The 21,258-nt window shown below is 46.6% G+C and overlaps 1 protein-coding gene across 6 annotated transcripts in view; it reads right to left on the bottom strand.

Moving 5' to 3' along the window:
* SLMAP (sarcolemma associated protein) overlaps positions 1 to 21,258 on the bottom strand; it is a 793,819-nt gene that overhangs the window by 35,268 nt on the left and 737,293 nt on the right. For 3 of the 6 annotated variants that reach the window (XM_069206475.1, XM_069206478.1, XM_069206479.1), the window contains one exon: positions 19,235 to 19,324. The exons of the other annotated variants lie outside the window; for them this stretch is intronic. In XM_069206475.1, coding sequence (XP_069062576.1) covers positions 19,241 to 19,324 — 84 coding nt within the window. In that variant the 3' untranslated portion in view covers positions 19,235 to 19,240. The remainder of the gene's footprint in view (positions 1 to 19,234; positions 19,325 to 21,258) is intronic. 6 annotated transcript variants of the gene reach the window in all.

The raw sequence follows: 21,258 nt of genomic DNA, 5'->3' as shown, positions 1-21,258 counted from the left end.
ACACCTGGCGGTGAGCCTCAAAGGCTCACCCCTTTTGTTACAGGGCCCCAGGGCATCCCAGCTAGTGGAGATGCCCGCCCCTCCGGCCAATGCCCCCACTTTTGGCGGCAAGGCTGGAGGAGTTTATGAGAAAAACAAGGAGGAGTCACCCACCAGTCAGGACAGCCCATAAGGTGTCCTGAGCTGAGGTAACCCCTGCCTTGAGAAATCCTCCATCTTGAGTTTGGAGGATTCCCCCAATACGATTAGGGATGTGCCCCCTCCTAACAGGGAGGAGGCACAAAGAGGGTGTAGCCACCCTCAAGGACAGTAGCCATTGGCTACTGCCCTCCCAGACCTAAACACACTTCTAAATTCAGTTTTTAGGGGCTCCCCAGATCCCAGGAAATCAGATTCCTGCAGCCTGAAGAAACAAGGACTGCTGACCTACAAGCCTGCAGAGAAGGAGGAAGACAACAACTGATTTGGCCCCAGCCCTACCGGCCTGTTTCCAACTTCGAAAACCTGCTCCAGCGATGCATTCCGACAGGGACCAGCGACCTCTGAAGCCTCAGAGGACTGCCCTGGACTACAGGACCAAGAAACTTCTGTGAACAACGGCCCTGTTCAAAATGAGCTACTTCTTTGCAACAAAGAAACAACTTCCAAAGACTTCACGTTTCCCGCCGGATTCTACACTCTGCACCCAATGCCCCAGGCTCGACTTGCAGAAAACAAACACCACACGGAGGACTCCCCGGCGACTGCGAGCCCATGAGTAACCAGAGACGACCCCCCTGAGCCCACACAGTGACGCCTGCAGAGAGAATACAGAGGCTCCCCCTGACCGCGACTGCCTGTAACAAAGGACCCGATGCCTGGAACCAACACTGCACCCGCAGCCCCCAGGACCTGAAGGAACCGAACTTCGATGCAGGAGTGACCCCCAGGCGACTCTCTGCCTTGCCCAGGTGGTGGCTGTCCCGAGAAGCCCCCGTGCCTGCCTGCACCGCTAGAGTGACCCCCAGGTCCCTCCATTGAAACCTATACAAAACCCGACCCCTGATTTGCACATTGCACCCGGCCGCCCTTGTGCCGCTGAGGGTGTGTTTTGTGTGCCTACTTGTGTCTCCCCCCCCCCCAGTGCTCTACAAAACCCCCCTGGTCTGCCCCCCGAGGACACAGGTACTTACCTGCTGGCAGACTGGAACCGGAGCACCCCTGTTCTCCATAGGAGGCTATGTGTTTTGGGCACCTCTTTGACCTCTGCACCTGACCGGCCCTGAGCTGCTGGTGTGGTAACTTTGGGGTTGCCCTGAACCCCCAACGGTGGGCTGCCTATGCCTCAGGACTGAGACTTGTAAGTGTTTTACTTACCTCAGAATCGAACCTTTACTTACCTTCCCCAGGAACTGTTGATTTTTGCACTGTGTCCACTTTGAAAATAGCTTATTGCCATTTTTACAAAGACTGTATGTGATATTGCTTTCATTCAAAGCTCCTAAAGCATCTAAGTGACGTACCTTACATTTAAAGTATTAACTGTAAATCTTGAACCTGTGGTTCTTAAAATAAACTAAGAAAATATATTTTTCTATATGAAAACCTATTGGCCGGGAGTAAATCTTTGAGTGTGTGTTCCTCATTTATTGCCTGTGTGTATACAACAAATGTTTAACACTACCCTCTGATAAGCCTACTGCTCAACCACACTACCACAAAATAGAGCATTAGAATTATCTACTTTTGCCACTATCTTATCTTTAAGGGGAACCCTTGGACTCTGTGCACACTATTTCTTACTTTGAAAAAGAATATACAGAACCAACTTCCTACACACACACACATATATATATACATACACACACATATATGTTCATACACACACACACACACGTTTATATATATACACACACACACCTATATATTTATACACACACACACACCTATATATATATACACACACACATATATATATATACACACACACATATATATATATACACACACACACATATATATATATATATATATATATATACACACACACACATATATATACACACACACATATATATATATATATATGTATATATATATGAACAAGTTACTTACCTTCGGTAACGCATTATCTGGTAGAGACTATCTAGCTGCAGATTTCTTACCTTTGAATTCCCTGGCGTCAGCTTCGAATCTGGAATCTTTTTGATGAGCAATACCCTGTGTGTGCCGTTGTGTGGCGTTGCCTGGTTCCGCGTGTGTCAGCCGGCTCTGCGTGGCTTCGTCAGAGAGGTCTAAGACATCACGGTTGTCTATATAGACACCACTTTGGCACGCATATGTCAGTTCTTTTATCCACAAAAAACGTCCATGCCAGAAGCGCAGAGTCATGGATAGAACCAACATCTGTCTGTGCAAAACTAGGGCCCTGAGAAGGGATAAACCCTAAAGCTACTACTCATATCCACAGAGCGGGGAAGCACGGGTTGGTGTAAGGAATCTGCAGAAAGATAGAGTCTCTACCAGATAATGGGTTACCGAAGGTAAGTAACTTGCTCATCTGACAGAGACTTCTAGCTGCAGATTCCTTACCTTTGAATAGATACCCAAGCCACAACCTTCCGGCGGTGGGATGCGGATACCACTCCTTACACTAGAAAGTTCTGCAGGACTGAACGGGCAAAGTACCCGTCCCTTGTACCTGACTGTCCAGGAAGTAATGTTTCGTCAACGTGTGCAAGGATGCCCACGTTGCCACCTGACAGATCTCCAGGACTGGTACGCCTCAAGCTAGCTCAGTGGTATCAGCTTTGCCTCAGGAGGCTGCTCCCTGGCCAATGCGTAGCAGATCTTAATGCAGAGAACGACCCTGCGCAAAATAGTTCACTTCTGCACTGCCCCACCCTTCTTTGCTCCCACGTACCACACAGAGTTGGTCATCTACCCGGAACTCTTTTGTGCGGTCAAGGTAGAACGACAATGCTTTTTTTGAGTCCAGTTGATGGAGTCGCTCCTCTTCCTTAGAGGGATGCGGTGGGGCAGAGAAGATGGGTGGGGTGATATTCTTGACCCAGACCAGATAGAATGGGGTCACCACCTTGGGGTGGAAAGAGGCAGGAGTTCTGAGAACCACCTTATCTGGATGGATAGTGAGATACAGTGGCCTTGATGACAGGGCTTGCATCTCACTCACTCTCCTGGCAGATGTTAATGCCACTAAGGCTGTCTTGCTATGGTGAGCAGCCGGAGGGGATAGTTGTGAAAGGGCTCAAAGGGAGCACACATGAGAAATGTGAGGACAAAATTTAAGTCCCATTGAGGCATAATAAATGACGTAGGGCGGAACATATGTACAAGCTGTTTGAGGAATCTATTTACAATGGGAGATTTAAACAACGAAGGCTGGTCAGGCAGCTGAAGAAATGACAAGGCAGAAAGAAAGCCCCTTAGAACCCTGCTGGGCTAGAGACAGAATGAAAAGAAGAATGTCAGAAAGAGAAGCAGAAAGAAGGTCAACAGACCTTTCTGTACAATAATATAGAAAGGGTTTCCAACAGCAGGCGTGGAGTTGACAGGATCAGGTGGAGAACCTCCCCTGCTGCTGCAACAGAATATCCTCTCGAAGGGGCAGCCTGATCAGAGGATTGATGCTCATTTTGAGTAGATCGGGATACTCAAGCTACTCGAGGTCCCACTGCAGAGCCCTCATATGCCATCTGGCATGTTGGACTAATAGGAAGCAGGAAGCCATGAGTCCCAACAGCCTCAGAGTCTGTTTCACCGAAATCCAGGATAGAGGCCGAAACATCGGTATCATAACCTGAATATCCAGGACTTGCTGCTCTGGAGGATAAGCCCGAAACTGCACTGTGTCCAGAGCAGCTCAGATGAAAGGGAGCTTCTGAGAGGGAGTAAGGTGTGACTTCGGCGTGTTTATAGTGAACCTCAGCGAATACAGGAGGTCCGCCATAGTCTGAAGGTGGGTGACGAGAGCCTGGGGAGTCGGAGTCTTCAACAGCCAGTCATCGAGGAAGGGGAAGACTAGCCTGCGAAGACGAGCTGCCACCACCGCCATCACTTTGGTGAACAACGGAGGGGCACTGGTGAGACAGAAGGGGAGCACGGTAAACTGAAAGTTTACCGTGAACCGCAAGTAACGCCTGTGGGCGGGCAGAATGGGGATGTGAAAATATGCATCCTGCAAGTCAAAGCTACCATCCTGCCTCCTTGATCTAGGGCAGATAAGACCTGAGCAAGAGTGGGCATCTTGAATTTCTCCTTCTTGAGGAAGAGAGTGATGTCCCTTAAAACCAGGATAGGGCAAAGGCCCTTATTCTTTTTGGGAATCAGAAAGTAGCAGGAATAACAACCACTGCCTACTTCTGACATCGGGACCCTTTCTATGCAGAGTAAGATCAAACGATCCTCCATCAGCTGTTCTTTTACTGGAGGGATAGAGGGAGGGAAAGCCTGAAAGGGGAGGGAATAGCCCTTCTGTATGATCTACAAGACCCATTTGTCCGATGTTTTGGACCGCCAGTGAGGGACATGAAATTTAATCCTCCCTTCAACTGGACGGACATGGTCTTGCAGAACCATACTAGGAGGGCTTGGGTGCTGCGGAAGAGGGGGGCTGGGGGCCACAACCTCGTCCTCGCATGGGATGTTGTGAAGCTGGAGGACGGTGGCTAACCTGTGGCTGGCGTGGTATCACGCCCCTTCCGAAGCTTTGAAAGGGACGAAAGACAGACTGCTGACGAGCCTGCGCTGAAAGGCCCAAAGATCTGGCTGTAGCTTGAGAATCCTTGAACCTCTCAAGCGCAGAGTCTGCCTTCTCACCAAAAAGGCGAGAACCATCAAAAGACATATCCATCAAACTCGACTGGATATCCCCCGAAAAGCCAGTAGAACGGAGCCACTGTAGAAGAAATCGCCCTGCCCAGCGAGTCGGTCGTGTTCAAGCCACACCTGATGTTAAACTTGGCTGCACCTCTCCCATCCTTGACAGCCTGGATGAGCGTGTCCCGTACATCCGCTGGGAACTGGGGCAGCACCTGTGCCACCGTATCCCATAAAGTATGGGGAAAATGGCCCAATAGGCAAGAGGTGTTTACTGACCTCAATGCCAGGCTAGAGGAAGAAAACAACAACTTTCCAAGTTGGTCCAGCCTCTTGGATTCCCTATCCGGAGGGAGGGAAGGCAAGGCACCACGGCCAGTGGAGGCTTGGACCACCAAGCTCTCTGTGGTGGGGTGTTGGGTGAGGAAACTACGGTAGTTTGGAGCAGGTCTGTGGCAGCGGTCAATTGCCCTTTTCACAGGAGCCCATCCTGGGTTTGGACCATGTTCCCAGAAGGACATCTGTGAGGGCTTCATTAAAGGGTAACATCGGCTCTGATGTACCAACCCCCGGCTGAAGCATCTCTGTCAGGAGATAAGTACTGACTGGCACCGTATACAAGTCTAGGTCCAAGACCTCAGCTGCCCTATGCACCACCATGGCTTAAGATGCACCCTCCTCCGTAGCCACAGCAGGAGGAGAGAGCATGCCAGCATCTGGAGAATTATCCAGTCCACTGGCTTCCCCTAGATCCTCATACCAGTTCTGTTCATGCTACAATCCAGAGTCCTCAGACCCCTCTCACTACTCTGCTGTGCCTGGTTGTTCTTAATAAGCCTCAGGCACTGATCAGGGCCTAATCAGCGCCGAAGTCGGAATCTCCGTCGTACGACATCGTCCCGGCTCCGGATCATCCAGAATGAGGATGGGACTACCACCACTAGTGGGCGCCGGTGGTGGAGGGAGCGTCGACATCAGGCCCGGCGTCGGAGGACGACTGTGATAAACCGGCACCGGTTCAGATCCGCTATTGGATCCCGGAGTCCCCAACGGCGCCGATGCCGCTGACGTTGAATCTGATGGGGCCCCTACTGACCCTGAAGACCCATCCGAGGGTGCAGCCCGCTCAAAAACAAGGCACATAGCCTCGTAAAATTCTTTGATTTGAGCGGGGTCGCTCAGATCCCCGGGAAATGGGGGGGAAGATGCAGAGAATCTGCCCTGGTGACGGCTCCACGGAGCCGCACTCAGAACGTCGAAGTTCCGTGGATGCGTCGTCGGCTGATGGGCATGGCAAAGTCGAAGTCTGCTTGGACTTCTTCTTTTTATGCCTCTTACCTGAATGCCTCGAAGACCTCGAATGCGAGGAGGATGACTGGAGCGGTGCAGCAACCTCCTCGTAGAGCTGGACCGGGACCTCCTCGGAGTTGCGCTAACCAAAGACGGCTGCCGGGCCACTAGAAGCTTGAGATATATATATATATATATATATATATATATATATATATATATATATATATATATATATATATATCTATCTATCTATCTATCTATCTATCTATCTATCTATCTATCTATCTATCTATCTATCTATCTATCTATCTATCTATCTATCTATCTATCTATCTATCTATCTATCTATCTATCTATCTATCTATCTATATATATCTATATATATATATATATATCTCTCTCGATCTCTCGGCCTTCGGAGCCATGACCCGACAGTCAGAACACAACTTCGAATTGTGGTCCTTTTCAAGGTACCAGAGACAAAGCTGGTGTGGATCTGTAACCGACATGGTGAGATGACATGGTCCACACGGTTTAAATCTAGTCTTTCTCGAAGACATCACTCAGACAATTTGAAAAAATCTTCGACAAAACTGTCGAAAAAAAGGTAGCTCTTTCTGGTCTGCGCTTAACAGACGCAGAAGGAAAAGAACTGCCGTACACGCGCCGGTGTGGTGCCTATATAGAAGGCCGTGACGTCACAGGTGGCTCCAACGACGCCACGCGGAGCCGGACGACGCACAAGGATCTGTACGACGCCACCGGACGGCATGCGCAGGGTACTGCTCAGCAGAATAATTCCAGATTCAAAGATGACGCCAGGGAATTCTAAGGTAAGGAATCTGCAGCTAGAAGTCTCTATCAGATAAGCTGTGTTTACCCCCCTCAAAAGCTCAAGGAGCGCCCATCAAAGAGAATGGAGATGACTGGGAAGACTTAGGTGACTTGTGCCAGGACGAGGAGTCCAATAAGCTGCGGCCTAGCAGACCCTGGAAACCCAAAGGGGGTCCTCAAAGTCCTAGGTCTGATAGCCCTACTAATAATACGGCTTCCAATGTCCAAGACTTAGAAGGCATGTTCGATATAGAGAAAATTCATCACTCTAGGTCTGCAGACTGGATTCCAGCACCTCCAGCAGCCCAGTATGTGGCTAACAAACTCAAAAAACCTTCAGATAAAAGCCCAAGACTAGACAGAAAGGTTGCTTTAACGCTTGAAACTGATAGCTACCTTTGTCACAGAATTTGTGGCCCCAATAGTTCAGGAAATTAGTATTCCTGAACTACTGGGTATGGTTTTAGAGGGGCTGGCAGAGGTGCTTGTCTTTTCACCAGCCACCCAGAGAGCCTACCAGAGATTCCCTTGCGGTCCTCAGCAACAACAGTTCCTATACCAGGACCAGAAATGGTTTGGAGACTTCTTTCTATCTATGGCTCAGGCTCCAGTTGAGGATTGTAGGAAGCTGGCTCTGTATATACTATATCAAGATGAGATACAGTGTGCACAGAGTCCAGGAGTTCCCCCAGGGGCAATAATAGATAATACTAATTGTAGAAAGTTGGCTCTGTATATACTATTTCAAAGTAAGAAATAGTGTGCATAGAGTCCAAGGGTTCCCCTTAGAGGTACGATAGTGGCAAAAGTAGATAATTCTAATGCTCTATTTTGTGGTAGTGTGGTCGAGCAGTAGGCTTATCAGAAGGTAGTGTGAAGCATTGGTTGTACACACACAGGCAATAAATGAGGAACACACACTCAAAGACTTACTCTAGGCCAATACGTTTTTCTTAGTTTATTTTAAGAACCACAGGTTCAAGATTTACAGTTAATACTTTAAAGGTAAGGTACTTCACTTAGATACTTTAGGAACTTTGAATGAAAGCAATATCACATACAGTCTTTGTAAAAATGGCAATAAGCTATTTTCAAAGCGGCCACAGTGCAAAAATCAACAGTTCCTGGGGGAGGTAAGTAAAGGTTAGTTTTGGAGGTAAGAAAAACACTTACAAGTCTCAGGTTTGGGGCATAGGCAGCCCACTGTTGGGGGGGTCAAGGCAACCCCAAAGTTACCACACCAGCAGCTCAGGGCCAGCCAGGTGCAGAGGTCATAGAGGTGCCCAAAACACATAGGCGCCTATGGGGAACAGGGGTGCTACGGTTCCAGTCTGCCAGCAGGTAAGTATCTGCGCCCTCGGGGGCAGACCAGGGGGTTTTGTAGAGTACTGGGGGGGACACGAGAAGGCACACAAAGTACACCCTCAGCGGCACAGGGGTGGCCGGGTGCAGTGAGCAAAGCAGGCGTCGGGTTTCAGGTAAGAAACAATGGAGGGACCCAGGGGTCACTTTAGCGGTGCAGGCAGAGGGAGGGGCTCCTTGGGGCAGCCACCACCTGGGCTAGGCAGAGGGTTGCCTCGGGGTCACTCCTGCGTCGAAGTTCGTTCCTTCAGGCCCTGGGGGCTGCAGGTGTAGTGTTGGTTCCAAGCGTCGGGCCCTTGTTACAAGCAGTCACGGTCAGGGGGAGCCTCTGGATTGTCTCTGCAGGCGTCGCTGTGGGGGGGGTCAATGGGGTCGTCTCTGGTTACTCACGGGCTTGCAGTCGCCAGGGAGTCCTCCCTGTGGTGTTTGTTTTCTGCAGGTGGAGCCGGGGGGCATCGGGTGCAGAGTGTGAAGTCTCACGCTTCCGGCGGGAAACGTGCAGTCTTTGAAAGTTGCTTCTTTGTTGCAAAGAAGTAGCTGGTTTTGAACAGGGCCGATGTTCATGGGAGTTTCTTGGTCCTTTAGTCCAGGGCAGTCCTCTGAGGCTTCAGAAGTTGCTGGTCCCTGTCGAATGCGTCGCTGGAGCAGGTTTTCGAAGTTGGACAGGCCGGTAGGGCTGGGGCCAAATCAGTTGTCTTCCTCCTTCTCTGCAGGCATGTAGGTCAGCAGTCCTTGTTTCTTCAGGTTGCAGGAATCTGATTTCCTGGGATCTGGGGAGCCCTTAAATACTGAATTTAGGGGTGTATTTAGGTCTGGGAGGGCAGCAGCCAATGGCTACTGTCCTTGAGGGTGGCTACACCCTCTTTGTGCCTCCTCCCTGTGGGGACGGGGGCACATCCCTAATCCTATTGGGGGAATCCTCCAAACACCTTAGGGGCTGTCCTGACTCGTGGGTGACTCCTTCTTGTTTTTCTCATTATCTCCTCCAGCCTTGCTGCCAAAAGTGGCGGCAGTGGCCAGAGGGGCGGGCATCTCCACTAGCTGGGATGCCTTGGGGCGCTGTAACAAAAGGGGTGAGCCTTTGAGGCTCACCGCCAGGTGTTACAGTTCCTGCAGGGGGAGGTGAGAAGCACCTCCACCCAGTACAGGCTTTGTTCCTGGTCACAGAGTGACAAAGGCACTCTCCCCATGTGGCCAGCAACATGTCTGGTGTGTGGCAGGCTGGCAGGAATTGGTCAGCCTACACTAGAAGTCGGGTATGTATTCAGGGGGCATCTCTAAGATGCCCTCTGGGTGTATTTTACAATAAATTCCACACTGGCATCAGGGTGCATTTATTGTGCTAAGAGGTTTGATACCAAACTTCCCAGTTTTCAGTGTAGCCATTATGGTACTGTGTAGTTCGTGTTTGACAAACTCCCAGACCATATACTCTTATGGCTACCCTGCACTTACAATGTCTAAGGTTTTGCTTAGACACTGTAGGGGCATAGTGCTCATGCACCTATGCCCTCACATGGGGTATAGTGCACCCTGCCTTAGGGCTGTAAGGCCTGCTACAGGGGTGACTTACCTATGCCACAGGCAGTGTGAGGTTGGCATGGCACTCTGAGGGGAGTGGCATAGCGACAGTCATTTTCTCCCCACCAGCACACACAAGCTGTGAAGCAGTGTGTATGTGCTGAGCGAGGGGTCCCTAGGGTGGCATAAGGCATGCTGCAGCCCTTAGAGACCTTCCCTGGCATCAGGGCCCTGGGTACCAGTTACAAGGGACTACCTGAGTGCCAGGGTTGTGCCAATTGTGGAGACAAAAGTAAAGTTTAGGGAAAGAACACTGTTGCCTCGGCCGGGTTAAGAGGGTCCCAAGCATACTTTCAAATCATAACTTAGCATCAGCAAAGGCAAAATGTTAGGTGGTAACCATGCCAAGGAGGCATTTCCTTACACTAACGCTCTTTGTGGTAGTGTGGTCGAGCAGTTATGCTTATCAGAGGGTAGTGTTAAGCAACTGTTGTACACACACAAGCAATAAGTGAAAACACACACTCAATGACTTAACTCTAGGCCAATAGGTTTTTATATACAAAAATATTATTTTGTTAATTTATTTTTAGAAGCACAAGATTCATTTAGCAGGTAAGTACATTAACTGAAATGAAATGCATAGTAATACTTAGGACATCAAATAGATTCCATATTGTACACAGTTTTCTTTAAAGTGACAAAAAGCTATTTTAAAAGTGGACACTGCAATTTTCTACCGTTCCTGGGGGAGGTAAGTACAGTACAGTACAGTTTCTGACGTAGATACCACACTTACGGTTTCAGTCTCCGGGGAATAGGTAGCCCACCGTTGGGGGGTGAAGGTAACCCTAAACACCCTGCAACACAGGGCCGGTCAGGTGCAGACGTCAACCAGGAGCCAAAATAACGTGGGTGCCTATGGCGACAGAGGGTACTCTGGTTCCGGTCTGCTTGCAGGTAAGAACCTGCGTTGATGGAGACAGACTGGGGGATTGGGATGAGTACTGGAGGGGCCCCAAGTAGGCACAAAAACCGCACCCTCACCAGCACGAGGGTGGTCGGGTGCAGTGTGCCAAAAGGGTGTTGGGTTCTCAATAAAACTCTATTGAGGGACCCGGGGGGTCACTTGGGCGCTGCAGGCAGGGCACAGGGGAGCCTCTCTGGCAAGCCACCGACTGGGCAAGGGTGAGGGCTGCCTGCTGGTCGTGGCTGCACCGGTGGTCGATTTCTCACAGGCCTGGGGGGGCTGCGGGTGCAGTGCTTCTCTGGGTGTCAGATATCTCCGTCCCAGGCAGTCGCAGTCAGTGGGAGGTCCTCGGGATTCCCTCAGCAGGCATCTTTGCGGGGGTGCAGAGAGGTCAGCCCAGGGTGGACATGTCGTCTGAGTTGCCTGGGGGTCCTCTCTGGATAGCTGGTTTCTCTGGACACAGGCCGGGGGCGTCGGGTGCAGAGTAGTTGGACTCATGCTTCTGGAGTGAGGTAAGAGTCCCTTTAAAGTTGGTTTCTTGGTGTTTTCTTTGGGCAGGTCCACTGTTCACAGGAGTTTCTTGGTCCTCTGTGATGCAGGCAGTCCCCTGGAGGCTTTCTAGAGGTCGCTGGTCCTGCAGAACGTGTTCCTTCTTTTTTTGCAGCTTTTCAAAGTAGGAGACGGGCCGGTAGGGCTGGGGCCACCTCATTTGGTGTCTCCTCTTCTCTGCGGGGTTTTCAGCTCAGCAGTCTTTCTTTCTTGAGGTCATCAGGAATCTGATGTTCAGGGTCGACCCTAAATACTAAATTTAGGGGTGTGTTAGGGTCAGGAGGCAGAAGCCAATGGCTACTGTCCCTGAGGGTGGCCACACCCTCCTTGTGCCCACTCCCTATAGGGAGAGGGGGCACATCCCTATCCCCATTGGTCCTACTCCTCCAAAGCAAGATGGAGGATTTCTCAAGGAGGGGGGTCACTTCAGCTCTGGTCACCTTAAGGGTGGACCTGGCTGGAGGGATGATGACTCCTTGTTTTTCTCATTATCCCTCTGGACTTGCGCCAATAGTGGGGGCTAGTCACGGGGCCCTGGGGGCATTGTAACACCAAGCCTGAGCCTTTGAGGCTCACCGCCAGGTGTTACAGTTCCTGCAGGGGGGAGGTGTGAAGCACCTGCACCCAGTGCAGGCTTTGTTTCTGGCCCCGGATAGCACAAAGGCTCTCACCCCAGGGAGTCAGAAACTCATCTCTCAGTGGCAGGCTGGTAGAGACTAGTCAGCCCAACACTGAAGTTTTGGGTAAAATGCAGGGGGCATCTCTAAGATGTCCTCTGTGTGCATTTTTTAATAAATCCAACACTGGCATCAGTGTGGGTTTAATATTCTGAGAAGTTTGATACCAAACTTTCCAGTATTCAGGGTAGCCATTTGACAAACTCCCAGACCATATACTTAACGTGACCACACTGTACTTACAATGTCTAAGAATGGACTTAGACACTGTAGGGGCATATTGCTCATGCTGCAATGCCCTCACCTGTGGTATAGTGCACCCTGCCTTAGGGCTTTAATGCCTGCTAGAGGCGTGACTTACCTATGCCACAGGCAGTGTTTTGTGTGCTTTATCTCCCCACCAACACACACAATACATTTCGCATTTGTATAGCGCACTACTCACCCGTTAGGGTCTCAAGGTGCTGTACGCATACCACTGTGGAACCCCTCCTGGCTTTTCCCTGTGAGGAACCCACTCCTGGACAACCCCCAGGGTGAAGCCAGGCATCCAAGCGCTGTCAGGGCTGTGGTGGAGATTAAGCAAGCTACTGCCCAGAGTTACAGAGTGGGACCCATTAATTAGATTAGGCACAGAGGCGAGAATTATCTGGTCCAAGGGAATTGAGCCCAAGACCCACCAAGGTGGGAATTGAACCCTGGTCCTGGGCCAGATCTCTGCATCAGGGTCTGCCACTCTAACCATTGTGCCACACTTCTCCACAATCTGCCATGGCAGTGTGCATGTGTTAGGTGAGGGGTCTATTAGGGTGGCACAACATATGCTGCAGCCCTTTGGGGCCTTCCCTGGTCACAGGGCCCTTGGTACCACTGGTACCTTTAACAAGGGACTTATCTGTGTGCCAATTGTGGAAACAATGGTACATTTTTTGTGAAAGAACACTGATGCTGGGGCCTGGTTGACAGGGTCCCAGAACACGCTCAATCAAGTCAGCATCAATAGCAGGCAAAAAGTGGGGGCAGGGGGTAACTGCAACAAGGAGCCAAGTACCCGGCAGGGCTTTAAGTAAAGAACACCCTTTTTTCCCCCCAATCAAAGGTGAGAGGTCACCTGGGGATAACGGGGTGGTAGGATGGTTGGGTCTTGCAAATCATACTACATTTCCACATCAGGTTTTACAAGAACACTGTGCAAGTCACACCCCCACGGCCACTGGTCCACTCCTGCACAGCTAAGGTACGAGGCAGGATCCCTCATATACACAGGGAGTATTTTTCCGCCTTTTCTGCACCCTTTGGGTTTTTTCAGTATTCTCAGACAAGGGTATGCTGCCACTGATAAACCTGCTGGAGTTCCACCAATGGCTTGTCTACAGTCATTTGAAGATGGGGTGCCTCCATCTTCTACAGAACATTCTGTTGCCAAAAGATCGGATGGCGAGGCTCGACCTCAAGGACGCTTACTCACCATTCCGGTCTTTTCACCACATTGCAAGTTCCTACAATTCGTATGGGACAGTCAGGTTTACAAGTACAAGTTTCTTCCCTTTGGGCTATCATTAGCACTGTGGTGCTTTACCAAAGTCATGCTTCTAATGGTTAAATGGCTACACTCCTGGGTGTCAGACTGATCATTCATCTGGATGATCTTTTCCAGCATCAGGACCGCAAGTCACTCCTCCAGCAGTTGAGGGTGATACTTTCCCTACTTCATTCTCTCGGTTTTATCATCAACAAACAGAAGTCCAAATTCATACCCTTGCATTCAATTGGTTTTCAGGGTTTCCTCATAGATTCAGTTCAGCAGATCCTACAACTCTCTCACAACAAGCCATCCCTGATCATGAAAGAACTGAAATGCACAGTGAAAGGAATTCATATCATTTTGGTACCTTGCAGGGATAAGACTCTTAGCGTCCTCTATTCAGGTGATCTTCCAGGGTCCCCTGCACCACAGTGCCCTGCAGAGATTGAAGATGGCACTCACCTGAGGCAAGGATGGGGATGCACTGGTGGCTAGGCCGCATGATGACCTAGAATAGCAGACATGGTAAATTAATTGGAGGCCAGTCTTGCAGACTGGGGTGTGATTCGAAGAGGTCATCACAGGAGATCCGTCAACAGACCAGGAGAGAGGGCTGCACATCAACTGCTTAGAGTTGCTTGCAGGCTCCTTCACTGTTCATTCACTAACAATAGACAAGATGTTGTGTTCTATCCTCTTGAAAATGGACAATGTACTAGCAGTCCAGCACATCAATCACAACTGCAGGACAAAGTCGAGAGCACTGGCTGAGATCTCAGAGTTTCTAGCACTACTGTCTAGGCAGGAAGATAGCGGTCAGGGCAAAAATATCTTCCAGGAAAACTGAATCACATTGTGAACTGTAACTCGCACCATCTGGAAAAGTTCAGTGAAAGGAAGTTGGACCCCAACCTTATTAAGAATGATCATGAACAGAAGGGGAACTTGCAAAGTGGATCTTCTTGCGTCACGCTTGGATCATTAGCTCCCACGCTTCTTCAGCTGGCATCCCTGATCCTTTGGCAATGGCAACTGATGCCTTCCAACCGTATTGGAGTCAAATTCAGGGTTATGCCCCCCCCGTCTCTCTTTACAATGATTACCAGGGTGACGGCACAAGTTTGGCATCAAAGGGCATCGCCGATTCTAGTGATGCCAGTTTGGAGATATCAAGTGTGGTTTACAGTTCTTATGTAACTTTCTATGCATTTTCCAATCCAAATTCCCCAGAGTGTGTTGATGCTAACAGATGCTGAGGGCAACTTGCACCTGCTGATCCTGGCCCGATTGCTTTGCCTCATGGCTGGAGAATTACTGGAGAAGTGGGATCTCGTGAGACTTTCGAGACAAGATTTGAACCTCTACCAGAGACTGTGAGAAGATTCAACTTCCAAACAATATGCCTCTGCTTGGCACAGATGGTCCCGTTAGTGCATGGGAAGGAATCAGGATCCCGTGGGGGCGGACTTAGTAGATATCCTTAACTTTGTCAGAGCTGTCTCAGAATGGTCTGGCATACAGAACAATTACTAAGACTTGACCCACGATTTTTGGCAATTCATGAACAACAGTTGGGGGTCCTTCTGAAGGAGAATTCTTTGGTGTGCAAGTTGTTGCGGGGAGCCAGCTATCTAATCCTCCTCAGAGTGATATGCTATTCTACGGAATGTAAACCTGGTTTTGCACCTCTCAGTCTTGGCAAAAAAAGTGTTTACCTATCCCAGAAAAGTTGGCTATGCCTCTTAATATGACTTTGTGCAAGTGTGTTGCAGATGTGAGGGTGTGGAATTTGACTTCTCGTATTTTTCACCAGACGGAATCACATTCACAGTGTCTAGAAGCACCAAGGCTTGTTTGAACAGTCCATTAACTGACTTTTCTGGATCACCCTAACCTCTGTGTAGAGTGCTACATTAAACCGTATGAGGAGCAAATAGAGGAATTCAGACCGACAGGTATCAGTCAGTTGTTACTTTCTTTGAAAAATACTTTCAAACTTTCTGCAGCCATGATCACCAGGTGGGTCCACTGGGTGATGTAGAAGGCAGGCATATCGCGTTTTTTGGAGCTCATTAGGCAAGAGGGGCCATCACATCTAAAGCTTTTGTACTGCGGAATCTGCTGGAAGACATTGTCAAGGCTGCAGGCAGGTTGGTCCAGAGACTTCAAGTTAAAAAAGTTTTACTTTAAACCAATCACTAATATGGCAACAATGGTGGAAAGCTCTGAACAAGCATAATCTGAGGCCTCTTGTCCTGACAAAGAGTAAAACATTTCCTAGCTAACGTGAAGAAAAGTCCCAATTCTATTAAGGACACTCAGGTAAAGATTATCTCTCCCAAACAGGCCTGAGAAGTATCAGGTTATTTGTTCCCCACCAGCTATGACGGTCTTAGACGAAAGTTGGGATGAGTATGTTTTTTCTTCTGGATTCTTCTATTTATTTAGTGCATGCTCTCTGAAATAATGCTTAATTTTATGATGTTACGAGCTGTAATATACTGTTATAGTTATATTAACGCTGAATGAGTAACAATTCTTTAACCAGGTAATGATCAGAAGCAAGATTTCCAATAAAGAAACTATGCATCTGGAGTGTTAAATACGAAGACAGAGGAAGAGCTTTTCCTTGAAGATGGCTTTATTTGGGATGTGAAATGTCTGATTGGTAGATGCCTTGTTTTTTGTTTTCTACTCAAGTTGCTTAGACTCATGGGAGTTTAAGTCCTTTTGCACTGTTGTAGTTAGCCTGGAACCTATTTATTCTTATGATTGAAACAAACAGAAGTCAGTTTTTGTTGATTATTCTAAGTGTTGATACCATGAGGCATTGGCCACACAAGTTTCAAATTCTAGGCTCCTTAATCATTATCAAATGAAGAAACAGGACCTTATGGGGTTAAAAAACATTAACATATAAAGAAATGGGTCAGGAAAGGAAGGACAAACTACATATGAAAGGGAAGAAGACAGTAGAACTTTCGTTTATGGACCCAAAACTGAGGAAGTCCTACAGGTGAGATCTATCATTACATTAATTGCATACACCATCTCCATTGTTATCCGGAGTACTCCGCAATCATAAAACCTTATTAAAAAAAAAAAAAAAAAAAAAAAAAGTTGCAATCTATCACGTTAAAAAAGCATGGAGAAAATAATTCCAACAGTTTAAAATGGATGGCATATTTCAGACTTTAAAATCCTCAACTAAGAGCAGGCCTGTGTGTAAACTTGCATTACATTAGCATGATTGGGGAAACCACAGATCTAATGTAACTTACTAATAGCAAGCAATTCTTGCCCATTGCATCCATACCCCTGGGCTCCCAAGAAGAGGGAAAGGGGCTAACTAAGGCCTGACTTTCATGCTGCCTGCTGGTCTAGTCTGCATGACTGCCATGGGATATCAGGGAGGGGACAGCTGGTGTCCTCACTTTTTTACCTCAGAATTGTACCAGAAGCTAGTACTCAAAATAGCATCAATAGAGCTTACAACTAATGTCTCTAAAAGTAACTTAAATGTAATTTTCTTTGCATTGTCAATAACAAAACAAACAAGAGAGAAACAGAAGTAGAACACCAGTTCCCATGTGTGGTAATATAAACTATGACTTCACCAAAATCAGATTTTACAGTATTGGGGGTACTGTTTCTAGCCTGATGTTTATGTACAGGACTACAGTTCAGATGAACAGCATACTTGTAAAATACTTGAGAAAACTCACAAGAAATCTTTGCAAAAAAAAGCTTACTCCAATAATGTTTTTTCCTGAAAGATATTTAATCCCCACTGATATGCTATCATGAACACTTTTCCATGCCATTGTTGCGACATTCAAGGAACCATACACCATCACTCCCACAAAGCCAGTAAATAGAAATTAAGCCTTTTACTTTTGGATTTCAACACTAAGTACAAGTATCCTGTCTCAAAATCAGGCACGCCCACCAATGTGCACTGATGACTCCACTGTAGAGAGCTGTTATCAGCATCTGGAGATGAGAAACTGTAAATAGTGCTATATAAAAGCACTTATTATTACCAGAAAAAGATTTTAAATCTCCAAGCCACAAGTGCAAACACTTGAGAAAGATTAGACCAGTGGTTCCCAAACTGTGGCCTGGGGACCCCTGGGGGTCCGCGAAGGCTCTTAGGGGGTCTGTGACTGCTTAGAAAACTCAATGCAGTTAACAGATTAGGTCCACAGCTTTCAGTAATGACTCAGTAAGGGGGTCCCCAGATTCCATAGATGATTGAGTGGCGGAGGGGGGGTAGGGGTATGCAAGGGGGTCACCAGGTTCCAGTACAGATAAAGTGGGGGTCCACAGAAGTCAAAAGGTTGGGAGCCACTGGATTAGACATTAGAAAATGAAACACCCCAGAAGGACCATATCCTGCCCATCATTTTCATACTCTGTTCCTGTAAAAGAAGGATAGGCTCCAACCACATGCACACAATAAACACTCTAAAAAAAGAAATTATTTTCCCATTTAAAAGAGTAATTCAAATGTATGGTTACAATGGTATAAACAGATAATTTTCACTTTTGGCACACAACATATTTTCCCCTACTTCAGAATTAAATAGATAATGTTGCAGCTTTAAAACTCTTGAACAGAGAAGTCGGTCCACTCGAATACGTGGCGCATGGCCTTGGAAACTCTTGGATCTAAGCCGGTGTCAATCCAACTCCCGGAAACAAGGGGGGTGTGGAGTCATTGGTCAATGGCTCCGCAGAACCGTGCCAGGGAACGCCAATGTTCCCCACTTGTCCTGCAACCTCTTATGGGTCATGCGTGCCAGTGTTGCCGACAGCCTGGCCACAAGAAGCTTTAGTGACCACTCACTGAAAGCCTTCTGCACCATGGCCCGGTAGTCCAAGCACGACTTGAAGTTGTGGTAACCTTCGAGGTACCAGATGCAAATGAGATGGGGTAGGTAACTGACATGGTACAGTCACATGAGCCACACAGTTTGAACACAGCCTTTCTTAATTACATCTTCAACACACTTGAAGAAAAACTTGGCAAAATGATGGAAAAAGGGCGGTCAAAAAGTGACAGAGGGGCGGCGTCTATATAGGTGAGTCCAACATCACTTCCGGCACCAACTATGCCACGCAGAGCTAACTGAAGCCACCCGGCAGTGCGCACAAGGGGTATTGCTTGAGCAAAGGTTTCCAGATCCAGCCTGATGCCTGGGAAAATGGAAAGTAAGGAATATGCAGCTAGAAGTCTATCAGATCTAGTAGGCAAATCAATAATGCATGCAAATGTAAGCAAACGTGGTGGTGACAATGCAGATAAACACATAAAAAACTACCTAGCTAATACTCCAGTTAATATCTCATTTTTAAATAACTGAATAAACACTGCAGTTTTATTATGTCACTGGCTTCACAGTAAACGTAATTCAGTTTACAAAAAACAAGCAAATGACAATCAAAAGTGACTGAGGAGAGACATGCTAAGAATTATTTTAGTTAGTACCGTAACGAGTAAAACAAATGTTAAATGATTAGTTGATAGTTAATCCTATTAATATCCAAGTTATGGAAACGCCTACAAAGGGATCTCTTTGGATAAATAAGCATGTGCAAGTGTGTTACCATGCACTAATTTACAAAGATGGCACATACAGGTGAGGGGGACGAACAACATAGATTGAGCAGTAGTTCTTGTACCTTTCTCTACCACAATGGGCCGTAACACCAATACAGGAAAGCCAGGATAAGGCCGATGACTACGGCTGGGACGGGTTGTAATATGGAAGGCTAAAGAAGGGAAGGCATATTAGAAATCATTGTTGTGCTACAAAAATCAAGGAAGCAAAACCATTTAGAGGAAGGGAAAAGGCAAAGAAAAGGCATGAGGTAAATAAAATAAAAAAGTTTTAGAAAGTACATCTAATGTGATTCAGCAGAAGCAAACAAGGAAGACACCCAATTTCAATGCAAGACATGCATGTTTCAAAGCAGCCACTACACCGGGATTATATTTAGAGCGTAACATAAATCAATAATGCATAATCTTACTGAACAAGAAGCAATTAAAGCATTGACATTTCATTAATCACTAAGGCAGACAATGGCAAAATACATAGTCCAAAGAATTCTACCTCTGCCACAGCAAGGAATGCCAAGTGGTCCAAAACTGTAGTATGCCTGTACTGTCACAATTATGCTTTGCTGAATAAAATCTATTTATGTATACCTATCCTATGGAGGGATTTAAAATACAAATGCCCTAGGAGACCGTTTGGATATTTTTAACAAAATGCTTTTGCATATCAATAATCGTAGTTTATACATTTTCTTAGCATTTGCTTGAAAACTAGGTTTCACCATAAATGCAGTCTTTCGTGTCTAAACAGTGATAATGTTCAACTGTGCCTAAAAATATTTCTTCAACTGTCAGTTGAACTGTATGCTACAGTCACGTTTATATTTGCAATTATCCTACATTTACAGTTAAAATGCAGTTGTCTTGCAGAAAACTTCAATTTGCATTAACTAATATTGCAAACAAAATTGAAAAGTGATTAAAATATACATCAACCAGTTCCACTCATTTAGAGACACACTGGCAATGCAACAGACATTAGCATTTTTAAAGTCACCACAGATAATTATTACATATCGAAAAACACGAATCTGATTAAATTACATTAAGTGTTTAAGATATAGAGCTTCCAGATGTTAAACTGAACTCATGATTTAAAATAGGCATGGTTCTTTATGATCAAAATTCATCTTTAGCATATTTCATTGGCTCGATTTTCCTGAGAAAGTCTTAATTTGTTTTCAGGTAAATCTAGAGTGTGTTAACAAGTCAACTTCTCTGGAACATTCAAAAAATGTGTTAAGGGAGACAACGAAATCAACATGCTTTTAAAGAAGGATGTATTTATAAATGCTCAAAAGTGTACAAGTATTTTACTTGTAATGATTTAACACTAGAGAATTCTGTAGCAAATACCAACTCCAATTAGCTGTAACTGATTCATAAATCCTTAAAAGACAAAACAGCATGCAAGATTGAGAAGTTACTCAATTCTCTTAAAATGGTTTGACATTTGTAGTTTGTCAATTTCAGGATGTGGTCCGTCTAACTCAAGGCTTGCATTAAAGCAAAACATATATATTTGGATTTAGATCCTTTTAAACCCAAAATCTATAACTTTTCCAATGGGGTTACCCTGCCTGTACTTTTCTTCTCCGATTGATCACCTCATTATGCAGTATTATTTCAAGTGATGCAAAAAGCTTGGTAATGCTCCTTCATACAATTTTAAACAGCTATTGAAAAATAAAAGATAAATATCTGTGGACAAACTGCATTCATTTAGATAGAACAGCTACAAGAAATTATGCTCAAGTGATACAATAAGAATTATATTGAATGTGTTATATATCCTGACAAACAGATGGAAAAATGACAGCAAAAGGGTATATTGATTAGATTTGGCAAAATCAAATATTAAAAATCCATTCTCCTTATGGTACATAAAAAGTAACACTTGTAGGAAGCTGGCTCTTTATATACTGTATCAAAGTAAGGTATGTACAGAGTCCAAGGGTTCCCCAAAGGCCTAACAGAGGCAAAAGTAGATAATATTATTGCTCTCTTGTGGTAGTGTGGTTGAGACGTTAGGCTTATCAGAGGGTAATGCAAAGCATTTGCTGTACACATGCAGTCAAAATTGTTT

This window comes from Pleurodeles waltl, chromosome 9 (assembly GCF_031143425.1).
Source record: "Pleurodeles waltl isolate 20211129_DDA chromosome 9, aPleWal1.hap1.20221129, whole genome shotgun sequence".
NCBI lineage: Eukaryota > Metazoa > Chordata > Amphibia > Caudata > Salamandridae > Pleurodeles > Pleurodeles waltl.
Note: the sequence above shows the minus strand (reverse complement) of the source record. Positions and strands in the feature narration are given on the sequence as shown.